The sequence below is a fragment of the Microcebus murinus genome, chromosome 14, assembly GCF_040939455.1.
Source record: "Microcebus murinus isolate Inina chromosome 14, M.murinus_Inina_mat1.0, whole genome shotgun sequence".
Lineage (NCBI taxonomy): Eukaryota > Metazoa > Chordata > Mammalia > Primates > Cheirogaleidae > Microcebus > Microcebus murinus.
Window position 1 is genome coordinate 39,736,325 of NC_134117.1, and position 21,449 is coordinate 39,757,773.

The window sequence follows — 21,449 nt, forward strand, 5'->3', positions numbered from 1 at the left end:
CTCCCAACTCCCTCCGGGCACCTCCGTGTGCACAGACCCGAGCCGCGTGGCAGGCGCCATATTGCCTCCTCCTCCCCTCCGGCGACCCTACCCGCAGCTGTACAGAGAGACAATATAGCCACCAGCCAGAGGCACCTCCAGGGAATGGGACATTCCCTTTTGGGACCCTACAGCTGACTAAGGGGAACTCAGACTGTGAGCTCCCTACCCGCCAGCCCTCCCAGGTGCTGCTGGCACAGTGATCCCAGGAGAACGGTGCAGACTCAGAGGCTGAGAGACACAGACCCAGCTTGGGCTCCCTGTGGGTGAATTGGGACTGGAACTCCTCTCCCTGGTGGGGATACAGTTTGAACTCTGGGACCCAGAGGTCGGACCTGCAGACCAGATCCCGTGCACCGAGGTCTAGCATTGCCTGGGACACAGAAGGGATATACATGAACAGCCTACTGAGGTGTGTGTGCCTTCAGGGGCAGATCAGCATCCTAGAGGGCAACCCTCCTCCCAAAAGGAAGCCATACGCCCAGCCCAGGTGGCATTCCTGTGCAGGGAACCTCCCGGCCGGCATCACTGTCCGGGGAGGCCTGGTGGCGTGTAGTCTGGCCTGCTGGCAGAGGCCGAGGAGTAGCTTCGGAGTTGGGAAGGGTGGAAAGAAGCGAGGCCCGCTCCAGACTGCAGGTTTCAGACAGCCCCACCCCCACACGCAGACTTTCTGGCTGAGCGGGGCCATTCCAGCCCTGCCCTGACAGCTTTTCCTGGAAGCAGAGAACAGAACTTTGACACCTGCTAACAGCTGGTGGTGCCTGAGGGCAGGCTTACCCAACCCAGCCCCGCCCAGAACAAGAGCTGATAACAGGACACAAAATCAATAGCATAGCCTATTCCTCCAAGCAAGCGCCACCTACTGACAGGGACGGCATCCTGCACAGCCTTTTCATGGCACCCACTGACTCATTATACAGGAAGTGGTCCAATCTCACCCACAGACACCACCTAACGGCTCAGAAACTAAACAAGGTGTGTGAATACCCAAACAAAAACCTAAAGGAAAGAAACAACAACTGATCGACATGGGAAGAAATCAGCGAAGAAACTCAGGAAATATGAAGAACCAAACGGAAAACACACCCCCAAAGAGGAGCACCAGCCCCCTAGAAACGGACACTTTGTGTCTCTGTGTCACATTGTGGTAATTCTTGCTATATTTCAAACTTTTTCATTACTATTACATCTGCCATGGTTATATGTGATTGGTAATATTTGATGCTACTGTGGTAATTATTTTGGGATGCCACAAACTACAACCATATGAGACAACAAACCTAATCAATAAATGTGTATAATCTGACTGCTCCACTGACCAGGCATTCTCCCATCTGTCTCCTCCCTAGGCCTTCATTTTCTCAGAGCTGCAACAATATTGAAATTAGGTCAATTAATGCCCTACAATGACCTCTAAATATTCAAGTAAAAGGAAGAGTCATAAATCTCTCACTTGAAAGAAAAATCTAGAAATGATTAAGCTTACTGAGAAAGGCATATTGAGAGCTGAAATAGGCTGAAATATAGGCCTCTTGCACGAGTTTGCCAAGTTCTGAATGCAAAGAAAAAGTTCTTAGAGGAAATTTACAGTGCTACTCCAGTGAACACATGAATTATAAGAAAGCAAAATAGCCTTATTGCTGATACGGAGAAAGTTTGAGTAGTCTGGATGGATGATCACAACAGCCACATTTCCTTAACCCAAAGCCTAACCCAGAACAAGGACCTAATTCTCTTTGATTCTTTGAAGGCTGAGAGAGGTGTGGAAGCTGCAGAAAGGTTTGAAACTAGTAGAAGTTGCTTCATGAGGTTTAAGGAAAAAAGTCCTTGTCATAACATAGAAGTGCTAAGTAAAGCAGCAAATGCTGATGGAGAAGCTGCAGCAAGTTATTCAGATCTAGTTAAGATAATGGATGAATGTGGCTACCTAAACAATAGATTTCCAATGTAGAAGAAACAGCCTTCTATTGAAAGAAGATGCCCTCTAGTACTAGCTACAGAGGAGTAGTCAATGCCTGCCTGCCTTCAAAGCTTCAGAAGACAGGCTAACACTCTTGTCAAGAGCTAATGCAGATGGTGACTTTAAGTGGAGGTCAATTCTTATTTATCATTCTAAAATTCCTAGGACCCTTAAGAATTATACTAAATTTACTCTCCCTATAAATGGAACAACAAAACCTTGATGGCATTACATATGTTTACAACATGGTTTACTCAATATTTTAAGCCCAGTGTTGAGACCTACTGCTCAGAAAAAAACAATTCCTTTTGAAATATTACTGCTCATTGATAATTTACCTAATCGCCCAAGGGTTCTGATGGAGATGTACAAGGAGATGAATGGTGTTTTCATGGCTGCTAACACAACATCCAGTCTGCAGCCCATAGATAAAGGAGTAATTTTGACTTTCAAGTTTCATTATTTAAGAAATATTTTTTCTTAGTCTATAGCTGTCAAACATAGTGATCCCTCTGATGAATCTGGGAGAAGTAGTTTGGAAACCTTCTAGAAAAGATTTACCATTCTGTATGTCCTTAAAAACATCGATGATTCATGAGAGGAGATCAAAATATTAACATTAACTGATGTTTGCAAGTTGTTGACTCCAGCTTTCATGGATGACTTTGAGAGGTTTAAGAATTCTGTGGAGGAAGTAACTGCGGATGTAGTGAGAATATCAAGAAGACTAGCATTAGATGTGGATATTGAAGATGTGACTGAATTGCTGCAATCTCATGATACAATTTGAATGGATGAGAAGTTGCTTCTTATGGCTGAGCAAAGAAAGTAATCTCTTGAAATATAATTTACTCCTGGTGAAGACACTGTGAACATTCATGGAATAAAAACAAAGGATTTAGAATATTTATAAACTTAGTAGTTAAAGCAAGGACAAGATTTGAGAGAAATGACTCCAATTTTGAAAGAAGTTCTATTGTGGGTCTCATGAGATCAAACAGTATTGCATGCTACATAGTAGTCTTTTGTGAATGGAAGAGTCAACTGATGCAGCAAACTTCCTTGTTGTCTTATTTTAAGAAATTGCCTCAGCCACCACAACCGTTACTACCACTTTAATCAATCAACAACCATCAACTTTGATGCAAGATCCTCCACCAGGAAAATGATTGTGAGTCACTGAGAGCTCAGATGATCATTTACATTTTTTAGCAGTAAAGCATTTTTTAATTAAGGTATGCACATTGTTTTATAGAAATAATATTATAGCACACTTAACAGGTTACAGTAGAGTGTAAATATAACTTATATGCACTGTGAAACAAACAAAAAAATCTGAGTGACTTGCTTTATTACAGTATTCATTTTATTGCAGTACTCTGTAAACAAACCTCCCAATATCTTTGAGGTATGCCTGTACACACACACACACACACACACACACACACACTTTTATCTCTAAAGTAAATGCATCATATCTAATATGTATGTTATCTATAGTTATTTTATATCTTACTATATGTCAAATAGAGTAACAGGGGTCAGCAACCTTTTCTGTAAAGGGCTATTTGTAAATATTTCCAGCTTTAGGGACCATTCTGATTCTGTTACTACTACTCAAATCTGCCATTATAGCACATATTCTGCCACAATACAAAATGTATGGGCATGGCTATGTTGCAATATAATTTATTTATAGTTACTAAAATTTGAATAGTATAAAATTTTACATGTCACAAAATATTACTTTTTAGTGTTTTTTTTCAAATATTTAAAAATTTAAAAGTCATTTTTCATTCATAAGCCATATGCAAACAGGTGGCAATATGTCATATTTGGCTTGTGGTCCATAATTGACCTCATAATATAAATCTCAAAAGGCTGCCCAATCATCACTTAATGCTATTAGGAGCAAAAAGCAGATCTTTTGACCTTAAGACCTTTAAAAATGAATTTTTTTATTGTTTGTACAAAGCAAAATTAAAGAAAATGTAAACTTATTTAAACTGTAGATTATAGGTTCAAAATAATTCAAATTTTGTATTTTGAAAAATGATAGCATTGGTTGAAAATCTCCCATCAAAACAACATAATTTTTTCAAAATATAAACAGGGCACAGCTGAAGCTTATAAGAAAAATTACCGTATATTCCATTTTAGTATTAAAATCTGCATTAATGAATACTCAACATTATCCTCAATACTTGATGTTGATTATGATATATATGTAATAATTATATATCTAGTAGATGCAACTAAAATGGTCTATTAAAATGCATATGGATCAAAACAACCTATTAGTGGTCACAGCACCATAAATGTTGCTCTAAGAGCTTTCCTTCAGATACATGTTTCATACTTCAGATGAGAGGCTATATGGTAGCTATGAACACATTTTCTGATGTTTGAAAAACCTGGCTTAAAATATTAATTTTACCATTAATTTGATGTACTTGGGAATGTTATATGACTTCTCAAGCCTCCTAAGCAAGGCTACTGTTAGAACTAAATGAGATAATGTGCATAATAAAGAGCTTAGCACAGTTCTCACTATATAGAAATAGCTCCATGAATGTTAAATTTTAAATTACTTCATATACCACTGCTAAAACATGCTATTAGTGGTTTTTATATTTCCTTCCTGCCTGCCTTAAGGTGATAAAAATAATAAACTAATGTTGACTGAAATTTTTCCCTTCTGCAAGGAGATCATTAAAAACTGAGACAAACATAACCTCTACTAACTTGAGATAAATTCTTCACTGGCCAACATTATATCTGCCTTCATTTGCCTTTCTTTACTTATATCAAAATAATTTTGGGGGATGCATGTGTTACTAACGTTATCACTGTCAGGAATGATTTATCTTCCAAACATTGCTTAAGAATGATCAGCAACAATTGAACTGTGCAATTTTTTCTTGAAACCAGCTGGACTATCTCTTAATGATACAATTGTTCTAAACTAATTGGGTATCTCCATTACCTCAAAAGATAAAAATACTTGCAATGCCTTATTGTCTTTTTCACAAACAAGAAACTATAAAACTTGTTATGTTCCTTGCTCAACATTTAAATACTGGCATTTGTAATGTTTTGGTGAATTCTTCACAAACTAATAGAACATGTTTATAAAGTGTGTAAGAGGATGGCATTTAATGCATTTACAAAAGTGTTGATTGTGATTATAATATTGTGCTATAATACCATAAATATAAATCCTGATATTTATTTCTAAAATCAGGTACATGAAAGTGGTTATGATTTAGCATACTAGGGTGTCTATTAATAGTGAACAGATGATTGAGCGAAGAACTTGATTTTATTGCCAACTTTGTGACCAACTTACCATATAACTGTCAATTTATCCTACTACTCCTGGTCTCAGTTTTCTCACAATGTATGAGAAGAGTGACGGATCAGGACTATAGTTTTGAAGCTTCTTTCGTAATTCTGTGATAATGACTTTATAACTATCTTTTATATTTTAATGAAGTGTAAAATATTTTGACACCAGCAATCTATTAAACCCTAAATGATGAGGCTTTTTTGAAAATCACTTTTGAGTCTTAACTGTAAAAACTTCATGTATTATACTAATTGGAGAAACAGTATGAAAAATGTCTTGCAATCTTGCACACAGTAAAACCCATTTGACTCAATTTTATTTTGCAGACAGCATTGCACCTAGAAGAGACAGGGATATTGACACACATGCACATATACATATAATTTTAACATATTTTCCCAATGAAGAATTCATGTCAAATGAAATAAGAACTACCGCTATGCAAGAAATACTCAAATGAAGAATAATAGCTAAATTTTAAGTTTTTCTTGGTATGCTGTTTTGAAGTTTAAACATGTCTTGATTTTTTTTTCTAAAAAATAGACATTAGACAGTATGAGCAAAGTCAAAAGTTGAAAATTTGATACTCAAGTACACACGTCCTATATCATTACAACATAGAAGATATAACCATAGAGTCAGTGGAATAGTATTGCCTTGGTTGGCTATAGGGAAATGCTTTGTGAGAAAATTATCAGTTTAACTATATATGGGCAGCTTTGGAAAAGAACCCAGGTGACCCAAAATACTGTTTAAGATAAAACGCTTAACTTTTCTATAAATTTTATCACTCTAATTCACATTTATTCGGATAACATAAGAATTTAGGGTTTAGAGAAATTGAAGATCAATAAATGTGAATATTCAGGGATGACTTCAAGAAAATATGTCTTGAGTTAGACTTTAAAAGATGAATCAAACTTGGAGGCTTGCTAGGTAAGGAGAATCTCATTCTAAGTAAGAGGAACAGCGTGAGCAAAGTCCAAGAAGTGGAAATACTTATGAGACGTGAGGAAGTTTATCTAAACGTAGTGAAGTATTATTAGAGAGAATTTAAAGTTAAGAATACATGGACAAATGGTAAGATTATGGAATACCTTAAAAGTATGCCAAAAGAGGTGGACTTTTTCTACCTGACAATAATGAGAAGTTACAAAATTTTTTAATAGTATAGTGACATGGTTAAAATATTTGAGAAAGATTATCTTTCAACAAGGCACTGAAAAGAGTAGAGAGGGGCGTGGAAGTAGTCAAATCACATAGGATGCTTTGAAATTCAAATTGAACTTTATAAATTTCTATTCCAAAAATGAACTATAGATAAAGATGCAGGAGCAATTAAATATGGCACTGAAACATTTTATAAGTAGATTCATTGCCTAAGGTAATTCATCTTTCAGTTTATTTCAAAATAAAGTTAGCACTCAACCAAACAAAGCAAAATCAATTCAAAGGGTAGACTTCAGATGCTAACACAAAATCATCTACATATATTTAAAACTAACTAGTTGGCTATTAATTAGCATTACACCAGAAACTGTTCAATGAAAGTGTGGCTCAAAGACATTAAGTATTTACTGATCAGTAAATACTTAAAACAGGAATTTATGGGATTTTCTTAATTATTAATAATATAACCTACGAAGTCTCAGATTATGTGAAATATAATTTCTTCACATTTTTATGAATGCAAGAATATTGATATAAATAAAACATATTTTTAATAATTTCAAAAAGAATGTAGAAGTTAAAGGCCCAATGCTCTTTTATTTCCTTCTATAAGTAGGTATGTATTTTTTAAGATTAAAAAAATCTTAAAGGTAAAGATGTTCTGATAAAATATGTACTATCACATTAAACAACATGTTTTTTCATGTGTATAAAGGATACATAATAACAACATTAGAAATACTCTAGAAATATTTTCCAGCTTACTGGACTAACTAAAAAATTAATAATGTAACCACTATTTTTATTAAAAAAAACACATGAAAGGGGTTCTTAGCTCATGTATTTTGGCTCAAAGAGAAATAAAACAAAGCAAAATATCATACAACAAAAGAGCACTTTCTAATAAAGATATTTTTTTCTAATTTGATTGGCATTTTCTTGTAAGAATTCAGCTGGGATTTATATTTAAATTTTACATATCCTTCAGAACATGATTTTAAAACTGAGAAAATAACTTCAAATTAGTATAGTCTCAGATATTTCTTCCAGTATAATCATTAATATGACCACCTCATAGACAAAAACATTAGTCCAATTTCTTACAATAATGATAAATAACTCCTGTTGTTTCTCAGTAAGCATGTATGTGGGTTTAGACAACAAATTATCTAAGATGATAGAATTAAAATCTCTTTGGTCATTATTATAAATGAATTGAATTTTTCCTGTGGCAAAGTGAATTTCTGAAATCACATTAGAAGTCATATATTTCTTCCAAGTATGATTCCTTAAAATGTATTCATGGTATTTGGAAATAGTTAAGCTCATTATTATAAAGGAATAATTTATAAATATTTACAGTTTATCATTAGTTATATATATCAAAAAAACAGACATACAGAGAGAGTAGATAGAAACTGACCTCATTTACTGTGGCATAGTAGCTTTCATGCTTGAACGTGGGTGAATTGTCATTCCTGTCTCTCACCACGATTCGCACTTCATGGTAGATGACAGTGCCCACTTTTTTGTTGATACACTGGACTTGCACAACAATGGAGTGTATGTTCATCGGTGGCTGCAATATAGAAATTGTATCCTTTAAAATACCACTTTCTCATCAAATGCACTTGTTCATTCAATACATTTTTCTGTACTTATTTTTATTATAATAATCTAGAAAACATAGATCATTTTGCACTATTTATTTTAAGGATAAGAAAAGACAATCATAGTCATTATATTGTTCACGTTTATATCTCCATATAAAATTGATTGCAGGTAACATTATGTACACAGAGGATGGCTGACAAATGCTTATATTTGATGGAATGAAGCAAAGTTTATTCCTCCAAAGGTTAAATAATTTTTTGAAAGTTTAATTAATAAATCGTTTGAGAAGAGAGATTGAATAACCCATGTTCATTTATATTTTTGTTAGAATATTATATCTTGATTGCTAATAAAAATTGCATTATTGATAATCAAAAGAAGAAAATCCACAATCTAACAAACCTGACTAACTTGCTCTATATATTTAAATACTTGTTTTGCTAATCTTCTCTTCTATCATCCTATGTTTGTAAATATAGATTTACTATATTTTGGTGTATACGACTAAGAAGCTATGTTATTATATGTGATTTAACAATACTCCATTATAAGTTTATAGCACAACTTGTCTAAGTAGTAATAAAATGAGATGTTTCAGGCTATCAATTTCTGTCATTATAAAGAATACTTCAATACATACTATAGATAAAATGTGCTCACTTGCCTAGTTATTCTTTATGATAATTTCCTTGAAGGAGAAAAGTGTCATCAAAGGGGACTTATTTACTCAAATACCATGGCTAAGAGCTTGTAGAGCTGGGACTCACATCTATATCTTTTGACTCTAGAGTCAGAGTATTAAATGCTACAAATATTTCTTTGTGATTTTTAAAATTTCTTTTGAGCTTGTAAGATTTTCTCTCTAAATTTATCATTTTATTGAAATGACCTATCCTGGCCACTCCACCTTACATACCTTGTCTCCAACATGCCCCTTCCTTTAAACTTTCTATTTGTTTTTCTTTATTGCATTTCTTATTCACTACTTGGCATATTATATGTCTTATATATTTGTTTCAGTTTGTCTCTCTTCACTAGACTAGAAGCTTCATAGAACTTAGGTGTTATTTAGTCATTACTATATCCCTCTATCCTGTACTAGTGCTGTGCCTGGGACAGATGAGTATATACTATCCAGAATCAAACAGTTTGGTTTTCCATTATAATTCCATAAACTACAACCTGTATGATCATGGAAAGGAGCAAAATCTCTCTTTGCTTAGCTCTTTCATGTCTAAAAATGGGGATATAATAGTTATACCAATGTGAATCGTTATAAATATTACATAAGATTATCATATACTGGGTGCATATTAAACATATAATGAATGTAATTTATTTTATTGATAAAAAGCTAAATTTCCAAAACAATGAAAGAAACAAAATCTATAAAATATAAACTAATCATTTTAGATTACAAAATAAATAATTAAATATTTTTATTAAAACCAGTTATAAAATACAGCAATAATCTCTGAAAGCTAGGATATATTCATTAAAAACATGCATGTCACGTTTATAAATAAGAATGCTATAGAAGCTACATCTAAACTGGAGCAAAGCATTGTTTAATCTTAAGTTATTTTATGGCCAAAAAAGAAAAAGACAGTTGAATTTATTTGTATCTGTCTGAATAATGGTACCTAGAAAAAATAATTGAAGGCATTATTGACATATGAAGAAAGGTTTATAGTGAATTTTCACATAGTTCTGTGTTCTAATATCTACCTCGGTTCAGTTTTAATCATTGAAATAAGTGAAGCCATTAAAGTCATGTGCATAAAATCTGTGAATGTCACAGAGTTCAGAAAGTATATAAAACATTTAATGACAAAGACAAAGTTCAAAGTCATCTTAATAAGTCAGAATAGTGGGTTACAAAAATAGTAAATTTTTACAATAACAAATTTAAAATCTCCAATTTGTAATATAAAATAAAATAAATCATTTAAATATAATTAATGTTAAAATACAATTGTGAAATTTTGATAGCTAAAAGCTGATTTTACATGCTCACACTGCTGGAACACTAATGCAAATGTTATATTCATTAATATTATCAGATGCAGAAATAGGTAGATTATAAAAGGCACCATTTTACAGGTGATTAGGAAGTGCAGTTTGAATACTCTGAGAATGTATCATCATAAAATTTGAGGATTTTAAACTAAAGAAGATGAGATTTTCCAGACATCTAAATGGCTGTTATGAAAATATCTATTAGTGGTTCCACAGAGCAGAAAAAATGAATAAAATGTATTATAAAGCATATTTTTCAATATAAGCTTTTTCTTAAACCAAAGTGGCCCAAGATAGAATGGAGTATTCTATAAAGGAAGATTCATTTCTCAGGTATTCAATCTCTTAAAAAAGAAAAAAAAAAAAAAAAAAATAAAGGAAGATTCATCACTGAAAATCTGCAAACTTCAGGAAAAAAGACCATTTTAAAAGACTACCTCTTAGATGTTTCCTGGAAATAATTTGAATGAAATAACCTCCATTTTTAATACCAGATTTAAAGTGTTTGCTTTAATAGTCTTTTAAAGATAGATTCTGCATATTTTAGTTGTAAAGCAAAAACAAAAACATGTACTATTAGTCCTTGGCATACCTGTTGGAAGACAATCAGGTGAGTTATGTTCTTCTAAAGTTATTTATCTTTAGAAGAACATAACTTGAAACAGAGACCTATAAAATCATTCCATCTCAACTTCTAATTCTACTTTGAGTGGTAGCACTGGGACAGAAAGGTCATAATCTTTTTAAATAGAGGATCAAATGGGCTGTGCACTGAACCCCCACTTAGGCCTGCTAAGTACCCATAAATTAGATATAACCAGGTCACCCAGAACTGTTGTCACTCTCAAATTTAGCTCCCTGTGCAACTGTTAGTAGCTTAGCTAGAACTTAGATGGTAATAAATTCAAACCATAATGGATAATGCTGAAGACAAGAATTCCCCGTGGCTAATATATAATGCACATTGCAATTTTGTGTTGGAATAGATTCTGTTCTGCTGTATAAGAAGGTCATAAATATATCAAGTACAGTTCTACTAAATCGATTAGTGAGAGTTTAGGGACTCCAAAATGCTTAAGAATATGTTAAGGAAATGTTGGTTTATCTTTCATGACTGGTGGTAAAAATAAGTCATAGTAATTTTATCTTTTCTGATTTTCTTTAATTGCTTCATTCACGAAACAAAGAAACAAAAAGCTGTGTATAAATAGTGTTGTGGTAATTATTCAGAACAATTACCATTCACATATGCCTAGACATGAAAACTATTCTTTTAATCTAAAAATGAATGCTTAGCACAATACTCTGAATGTATACTTGCATATTTGTGTATCAATGTCCCTGTGTGTATACAGGTTTTGCTATGCATATCAGTAATTATACACGGCAACACTTAATAGTGGTTATCATTGAAAAGTGGGTTTGAGATATGAAGTATTATAAAAGGAGAAACTATGCTAACAAATATGAACAAATTTTGTAGTTAAAAAAACAAAAATATATAATAGAAAATTATCTATGAGTTTCTCAATCACTTAGGATTCAACATACAAAGTAAATTTGTTATAAGGGATTTATTATGTGAAGAGTGCAGATTATAACACACATTTTCAATCTAATGGCATTTTTTTCCTTTTTTTTTTTCTTTTAGAAACTGCATTCTTTCTAAGTCTTGATGTAGGGGGGAAAATGTAACAAACTTGTAAGAATTTATTTTATTTTTCATAAAGTATAGGCAATGTTTATCTATTCCTAACATGAATAAATTGTTTTTTTTTTTTTTTTTTGAGACAGAGTCTCGCTTTGTTGCCCAGGCTAGAGTGAGTGCCGTGGCGTCAGCCTAGCTCACAGCAACCTCAAACTCCTGGGCTCGAGTGATCCTTCTGCCTCAGCCTCCCGGGTAGCTGGGACTACAGGCATGCGCCACCATGCCTGGCTAATTTTTTATATATATATCAGTTGGCCAATTAATTTCTTTCTATTTATAGTAGAGACGGGGTCTCGCTCTTGCTCAGGCTGGTTTCGAACTCCTGACCTTGAGCAATCCGCCCGCCTCGGCCTCCCAAGAGCTAGGATTACAGGCGTGAGCCACAGCGCCCGGCCATGAATAAATTGTTTTTGTCATGATTTTTCTGCCTGTATACTTACTACTTTTACAAAGTAAAGAATCTTCATTATTTCACAAATCATCTGGAAGACAGTGAAAGGAAGTAAGACAGTGTGTTTCAGAAGTTATTTTTAAATAAAGACTCAAAGTTAAAGGAAATCGCTGGCCAGAGTTGTATCTTCTACAAATTAAGTTTCACAATGAATAATAGTATATTTACAGAAGAAATTGCCTAAAAAAAAAATACCAATTTGAAAATATAATTAGGCAGATGTAGATAAATTTGTAGATTTTTCATAATGAGTTATTAAGGACATGCAGTCCTTTTAATTGTAGGTATTTGCTATATGCAAAGTTCAATGTGGGCTGAGATTAATAAGACACAGTCCTTGGACTCTAACAGCAAACTCTGTAAAACTGATATGTGATGAACATAAATAACTATATGATAAGGCAAAAGGATATTAAGGATTATAAATTTTAGAACAAGGAAATTCATACAAGTGTTATCATTAGAAAATTTTTATAAAAATTACTATTTAAGTCATGTCTTAGAAGTAGATAAAATTCAATTGATAGCACTGGATAGTGAATTCAGAACTTTGGTTGGAAAGAATATCAGGAATTCATGCTAAGAAAAAATTAGATTGTTTAGGAAATAACAATTAGCTCAGTTTTTTAGATTATAATCTATATATTTTTAAATAAAAAGAAATTATATAGACGAGTTGCAACTTGAATCTAGGAAACCTCAAGGCCAAAGATAAAACAGTTTGCAATGAATAGCTGTCTCCTGATAAGGTCAGAACTCTGGGGCACTAAATCTAATAGAACAGGTTGAATCAAGAAAGATGGTAGAGAGAACGATTAGATTATCCAAGTGAGAACTAAGAGGACTTGTGCTAAAGTGATGCTGATGGATGCAGATTCAAGATACAATGGGGAGATAAAACTAGCGGACTTAGCAGTTAAATGATTTTTGCTTGGACAGAGAAGTCAACACCTTTGTCTAGCTACCAAATTAGACTCTGAAAGAAAAGAAGTTAAGACGTTTGGTGTAGTCATGAACACAATTTCTCTGTGTTCAAAAGCTTTCAAAATTTTCCCAGAATTTTCAGACAACCAATAAAGAACTGTGTCAGAGTCATATTTTTTTCCTATTATTATTTTAATTATTGATGTTAATATGACCATTATTATTTCATGTCCAATAGTGATTAGAGAATATTAGCAAAGTGAGACAATAATTTTGCATTTCAAAGGTTCTTATGTGATGCTCCTTTATTACTGAGACTTTTCATTTTCCCACCAGACATTGTATTATGGTTGTTTTATCATTTGTGACTTTTGATTTTATATCTTCTCCTTTTTTAAAATATAATTTTAGTAAACAAAAATAAAAGTAAGAAATAAAAATTGATGACCTTTAGGAACAGAGTTACAGACCATACTTGAAAATTGTCAAATATTTTATATTCATATAATCCCATATAAAGTTTTCTAATTAGATACAAATATTTGGGACTTAGGCACTTTTATGCTTTGTTTTTACTTTTGTAAATTTTCCTGAAGATCATTAGTTTATCAGCTTATGTTTTAAAATTTAATGTTAAAAATATTTTTTGTTTATATTGCTTTCTTTTACTTCTATGTGGCCATAATTTTTCAAATGTTCCTATTAAGAGATAGTTTATGGCCTCAGTGAACAAAGAGTAGAAACATGATTTGTAATACTTTCTCTGGCTAATACACTTTTTCCTAGCTACTGCTGAAAAGACAGGAATAACTGCATATGGATCCACCACATGACCACAATCCTCCTTCTCTGGCTATAAGCACTCTTTAGTAGCCATTGCATTGAAACTTTATAGGGAACTGGCATTATGTGAACATAAAAAAGAACTAAAGTCAAGTACAAAATAAGGAAACAGGAGAGCAGGATCATAAGTATTCAAAGGAGTCTGATCTACGGGGAGGAAAATAGAGAATACACACAAAGATAGGTAGAGACTGGCTACCAAACGGTCCAAGACCAACCAGTATTCCTCTGTCCCTGGTAAACTTACAATTTTCCTAAAACCAAATTATTTTTCATTTTTATGGAATTGATACTCTTAATATTCTCCCTCATCATATTTTTTTAAAGTATCATTGTATACCAAAGACTCACTGTAAAATTTTCCACTAAAAAATTTCCAGAGAAGTTTTCCATTAAGAAATATTAAAATGATCATAACATGCAGCATTGGCAGTTATTTGTAGGGTCAAATCCTGATTATTAGCTCTATTTTGCTAATCAGAGCAATTATCTTTTTATTATAATTCATTATATTCATAAAAATAAACAACACAAAGAATTTTGGCAATGATTTAAAGAATTACATTTCCAGCAAATGTCCTATATTTTAAAATAACTACAAATACTTTGGTATTTATTCATAATAAAACAGTTATTTAATAATATAGATTTTATTAAAATGTAGCCTTTGATTGTAAACATCTTTTATATTTAATAAAATTTTAGACACACATATACCTATATATGCACATGTTCATATTACATAATTAATATATATTATGTTAATACTGGGCAGTGTTTTTTTTATAAATGTAGGATATATAAGAAAAATGTGCACTCAACAGTTATTTCAAATGAATTATCTGCCTTTTTAATAGAAAATGTTAACTAAAAGCATAGAGAAGCATATCCAGGGAAAAATCTTATTCTAAATTGATATAATGTTAAAACAACAAAGTAAAGACAGACAACAGCTTTCCAAGTAGACTAAAATCATTTTAAATGTTTAAATGGTATTATTATTGTATATCAAATGATTATTTAGCAATATTGGTGTGGAAGCATTACGTACCATATATCTAGAGGAACATTTAGTAAAATGCATATAACTCACTATCCCAGTAATATAATAAAGGTAAATAAATCTGTCTTTATAAAAAAAAAAAAACTAGACAAGCATACAAAGATATATGTGCAAAAATTTTCACTGCAGCATTTTTGTAATCTTAAAAACTGCAAACATACTAGAGTTTCAAAATAAGGGATTGGTTTAAAAAAATCCCTAATTTATTCATCCAATAAAACATTTTGCAGCTATTATATTAAAAATAATTATATAAACATACATTCATTCACATTGAAATATGTGTATTATAGATTACATGTAAAAAGCAAGGTGAAAGCATAATGTACAATATGATCCAATTTTAATTAATAAGTATTATAAATATATATGTGAACATGCATATGCTTGAAGTAATATGTGGCAGTATAAATACTAAATGTTATTTTTCCTAGATGGTAAAATTACTTTTGTACATATGCTTTTTTAAATTTTTGGACATGTTATCCTAAGCTTATATTATTTTGCAATTAAATGAGATTATAATTTCCAGTTGTGCTCAGATTTGGACTAAAAGCATTGATTTACCTCACTACTTGTCAAGCGCAATGGTCTATGCTTCACACAAAATAGGCACTGGGTTAAGAATTTTCAGGATAAAAAGCCTTCATGCTTTGATAAATGGAGCCCTAAAAGTGCTATGGCAATAGGCAATAATGGCAATATGGCAATAGGAAAACCTGATTCACAAGAAATAAAAAAAATCATAGTTAATAAAGGATATCATAAACTGCACTAAAATAAGAGGCACATTGAGATTTATTAAAAACTCCAAATTTTAGACAAGAAATAGATTAAAGAATCATAGACTCCATAACCTAATATAAAAGGGAACATAAACCCTGAGCAATGATGTGAGATGATTCAGGTTCACTAAACTGAATATCTGACATCTGGATTTCATAAACTGGAAACTTGAGTCATATGTCCCCCCCCCCCCCAGTTTTCCCAGGGTCCTGTACAATTACAGGTTATAATCTCCCACATCCTTTCTCCCTTCTCTGCATTCAAGAAAGGCAGGGGTATAAATAGGTGAGAACAAAGTTACATTAGAGAGCTACTTAAATCCACTAAAGGTTTTCAGCTTTTTCAGAAATGAGACTAGGAACAATTTTAGTAATTTATTTTTTCTTAATAACAAATTACTTATGTCATGCTGCCTGAGAACTACTGGACTGGAACTTGGCTAGGAAACTTTTGCTCAACTGTTCCTTTTTTTGCAACTGTGTAAGTACACTGCCACAGTCTTGTTCTTCAACCAACCCTTACTACTTTTAATAGTAAAAGGTGGGTGTGAATGCATCCACCAAAGTCTGTCTTCAAGCCAACAGCTGAGTGACACTCTAATACTCCGCTGTTGTTGGAGAGAAGTGGATTATAGTCATGCTTGTTCTACTTTACAAAGGTTACTACCTCTTTATTCTTAACACTTTATTCTCTTCTTGTTCAAATATCTGATCCTCTTCCAGGAGATTAAAATGGAAATAACATGGTTATTCCCTTCCCTTCCTTTCTCATTCTTCTTTCAAGGAGTTACAAAAAATAAATGTTGTTGATATACCCAGGAAATAAACTCAAATTATGAAGAAAATTTAACATCATATTAAACACACGTAGATATTTAAAGCATAATAAAGTTACAATACAGGGGCAAAGAAGAAAGAAATTACTAACATCTCTATCCAGAACTCTGCCCGTGCTGTTCAGGAAAAGCATTTGTTTAACAGGATCCAACAACACCCAGTAATCCACGTTGTCCTTTAAAGAGAGTTCTATGGTGGGGTCTGGTCCTCCAGCAGTCCCTTTGATCAACATGTTGTCCACCAGAATTGTACCTGCAAACCAAAGAAAATTATTTGAAAACATATTCTACTCATATATATTCTTTAGCAGAGATAATGCTCTTAAATCCCTGCTAGTTTACAAATCTGTTTTAAAATAAGACATACTCAATTGAGTATCTAGCATAAGATATAATATATTCTTTGTCAAAAAGACAAAAATATCTTCCTTAAACTATTTATAAATGATATTTTGGGGAAGATGAAGGTGGAAGGCAGAGATTCAAACACAGGGGGAATTTCATCATCTATCTCTTGTTTTCATTTAATGACATGAATCTTTCTCTGTCCATCACTTCTCACAGTAGTTATCATTGAATTTTATCCTGAACAAAAGGAAATGCCAGGAATAACAGAGTTTGATATCTCAATTCATTCAGTAAGACTTCTGATATTAAGAGAGATATATCCAGACTAAGAGAGAGGAAGAAAAAGGAAGAGATTTTAAAAAGTAGCTGACTCTCCTACAGTGAGAACTGCTTCTTTTTCTTTTATCTTAAAGAAAATCCATAAAACATAAATCTTAATGTGAAAGACAAAACTAGTCTGTAGATATGCAATAGAAGCCATTCTTCTTTAAGACATGTCTGAGTTACTCCACTAGAACAACACACCGTTCCAATGTAATATTTTGGTGCTTGCTTGCTTTCATATTATTTTTCCAGTAGGATGAATTATAGACAATTTTTGAATAAGAGTTGAAAGAGCATATGTCTCTAATCTTTCCTACTCTGTTAAAGATCCTATGCATTTTACATGTTGAAGGCAAATGGTACCAACGCAACTCAAATTCCATTTTTCCCCCATACAGAAATCAATGATCTCTTTGCCAAATCATAACGCACTCTTGCTTAGAGCAATCATTTTCAAATGATCCATTTTATTAAACTTATAGCATATAGAAGAGTTGTGGCTATGCAAATAAAAATGTACCCTCTTAAAGACACTAGAATAAATGATAAATATCTAGAGAACTCATTGCTTTAGGATAACATACAAGAATGTATAGAGAACCCATAAATATTAATATGAATCTGGCTTGAAGAATATGATGCAAAATGTATCAGTTGCATTTTCTTAAAGCATAAAATTGGCCTAAATGTTATACCACAGAATAATTACAGCAAAAAGAGGGGAGTCTCTTTGGAAGATTTTTCTCAGCAATTTAGCAGTAATAATAATAATTTTCTATGGTATTTCTTTATCATATTATTACTAATGGGCTTTATCTGTCTAGGAAATGTTAGAAGGAAACATCATTCTTTTGTGACACAAACGTAAGTAACATTTAAACATACACAGTCTCTCTCACACACATGCTCTTCTAAATGGCAGAATTTTTTTCCTACTTTTTCATACTCTAGCACATAAAAATGTAAATATTGAATGGACCTGATCTTTCTTAAATGGCAAACAGATAGCCTACAGACAATATACCCCAACTTACAGCTCACATGTTAATGGCATTTTCTTACCTATACATATGTTGAAGAATATATTCAAGGCCCTAGTTACATACCCATTTGCAAATACTTCACATAATTCACCACTTAAAAATTATTTGGTGTGCATTTCAATATGTAATTGAGAAATTAACTTGGCTTTTATTCTCTGATCAAGAAAAAAAAAAAAGAAATGTACAATAGGCAGGTCAACTAACATTAACGCTTACTCCTTGACACAATAGTGCATAATAGCAGCAACAGCAAATTTTTTGATAGTTTACATATATGCCAAGCAGACTCACCATTGAGTTCTCCTTTACAAATCAAATGGTTTATAACCAGAAATGTTTTTAGCTACTATTAAAGTAGTTAATGTATCTAAATTTATATTTTATTTAATAATCTCTTTATTTCTATGGAGAAGATTTAAACATTTTTCTTGTTCTCAGCTCAACCCTACGTTCATCAATGATTGAAACTCAGCAATAGGTATTTCTACTGAAGGTATGCTCAAAGAGCTTTGTGTTTTTTTGGTTTTTTTTTCCCCCACAAGAATACTTCATTCATATTGCCAAAAAATCTCTCAAGATTGTCATGTGCCATGTTGCTTTATACCAAAAGTTTAGAGGAGTGAAGGAAGAAAGCACAGCTAAAGCAGACACAATACAAGGAAATGTGTTTAAAAATGTAAAAATAAATTAACCTAGGTGTTCACTCTGGTTTACCTGGACAACCCTATCCTTCCCCCTCCCCACAGAATAGGTAACATCCAATCTGAGGTTAGCACTGAGACAGAAACTCCTGTCTCTCCACTCCTGTACTGGTGACTATATCTTCCCACAGGTCCTAAGATTTCTAGATTTGGGCATCTGGTGTTCTGAGATAATGTTGAATATGCAGCTAAGCATCAGAATACCCTGGGGGTGTATAGGGAGAATGTGGTCCCTTACTGCCTTTCTTGATTTGTAAGATTCTCTTTTTGCCAAGAGAACTTTTGCTTAACATATTTCATATAATATTTAAAATACATTTCCTTCCCTGACTCTATTTTAAATATAAGGACACAGATAACTTAAAAATAAAAAGATAGGATATATTACACAACACCAATAAGAAAGCTGGATGGCTCTATTAATATCAGCTAGAAGAAGGAATAGTACTAGAGGTAAAGAGACACATTTAATGATAATACAGGGTTGAACAGGTATTGACCCTGAATAGGCCTGTTTATGGAATTGGTGATAGTCAAGATGGGATTCCCTTTACATGTTTTCATCATAACAAAAAAAAAGATGTCAATCAGGAAAAAGGAATTAAATTTTGTTTGACACTCGTATCATAGAATTTAAGAGAGCTCTGGCCCTGGAATTGACAGGCTTAGAATCCAATCCTGGATCCACCACCATTATGCAAAAGCAGATAGATTGTTTAACCTCCTTCGCCCTCAATTTTTCTCTTCCATAAAATCAGTACCAGAGTAGAAAAGGTATTTCTGCAACAACATTATGTGTATGATTTTAAAAAAGACTTGTGTCCTTGTATCTGGAACACTAACAGAAACTAAAATTATTACAACCACAATAAAAATACCGGCAGAGTTAAATATTTAGTAATATTTCAACAAGCATCCCAGTCAATCTTTTACAGCCTTAAATATTGGGTTTGTGCTTTTTCCTTCAAGAAGTAGATATTGAGGTTCATTTACTTCTAAACAGAGATCCTTTTCATCAAAAGTGAAAACTCAGTCCATCACTTACCTTCTTTATTAGTCTATTGTTTTAATTCAGAGAAATAACTTTGTTGTTTCTTTTTTCCATACTTCTAGGTTCCTCAGAGAGATTAACATATTATAAATTATAGGTGTTCGTGTAGCCACTAGTGTAGACTCTACTTGCACTAAAATGTTCCTCGGTAGATTTTCAGTTGTTTCTTTCTTACATAGCCAAATCTTTCTTTTTTAATTGTGAAAAATTATGTCCATATTATATAAAAACATAAATAAAAATTCATAAATAAACAAATAACTGAAAAATAGTTTACAAATCAATTCAACTTCCTCATTTTACCAACTTCATTTCACTACTTATCAATTTTGTACCATGTAATTTACATCAAAGAGGAGCCTTTGGGTTGCTCTAATCAATAAATGAGATAACCCATGTGAAGTGCAGACTGTAGTTCCTGGCATAGGAAAAGGACTAAAAAAAATTAGACTTATGGTTATTGTTGTTAATGTTATTAACTCCATTTTGAAAGGCAAAGCATTTGAGGCTAAAGTAAAATGACTTATTTTTTGTCACAGAAGTCTTTGCAAATTAAGTCTACTGTCATGTCATAAAGCTAGAGTTATCATGTTTGGTCAACACATAAGTGTAGCAAACAGTCTGGAAGACTATATGAATTCAGATCTTTAAAATCCTATATACTCATTATTAGACATTAGAAGGTAGGGAGGGAATGCCTGCTCTAGTCATAACTGTAAATAAGACCTCAATGATCAGGTCCTCCTATGCTACATTCCAACTGATAGATAACCCATCTAGGCCTGCTATCACCAGAGAGTAACTCTCATTCTTTATACTTCCAAACTTAGGACGATCCTGAATTTTCTCACAGAAACTCAAATTAGATTTGATGGCAGGCAAAGGTCTTTCTTATGCAACAAATTCATACTAGTAGTGATCTTTATATTAAATACTTTTTAATCATCCCCAGAGCAGTGTTTGGTTTCATTAGGAACTATACACATAGGCACACACACACACACACACACACACACACACACACACACACACATACACACACACACACACGAATATGCATATACAATCAACCTTCCATACCCATGGGTTCCTGTCTGTGGATTCAACCAACCACAGATTGAAAATATTCAGAAAAAAAAATTGGATAGTTATTGGATAGTTGCATCTGTACTGAACATACATAGGTTTTCTTATATCATTATTTTTAAGCCATAGAGTCTA

The 21,449-nt window shown here is 32.7% G+C and overlaps 1 protein-coding gene across 3 annotated transcripts in view; it reads right to left on the minus strand.

The window, feature by feature from the left end:
* PCDH15 (protocadherin related 15) overlaps nt 1–21,449 on the minus strand; it is a 1,489,951-nt gene that overhangs the window by 431,860 nt on the left and 1,036,642 nt on the right. For all 3 annotated transcript variants that reach the window (XM_076010005.1, XM_076010003.1, XM_076010004.1), the window contains 2 exons: nt 16,854–17,014; nt 7,942–8,097 (listed from right to left, as the gene is read on the minus strand). In XM_076010005.1, the coding sequence (XP_075866120.1) occupies nt 7,942–8,097; nt 16,854–17,014 (317 nt within the window). The remainder of the gene's footprint in view (nt 1–7,941; nt 8,098–16,853; nt 17,015–21,449) is intronic.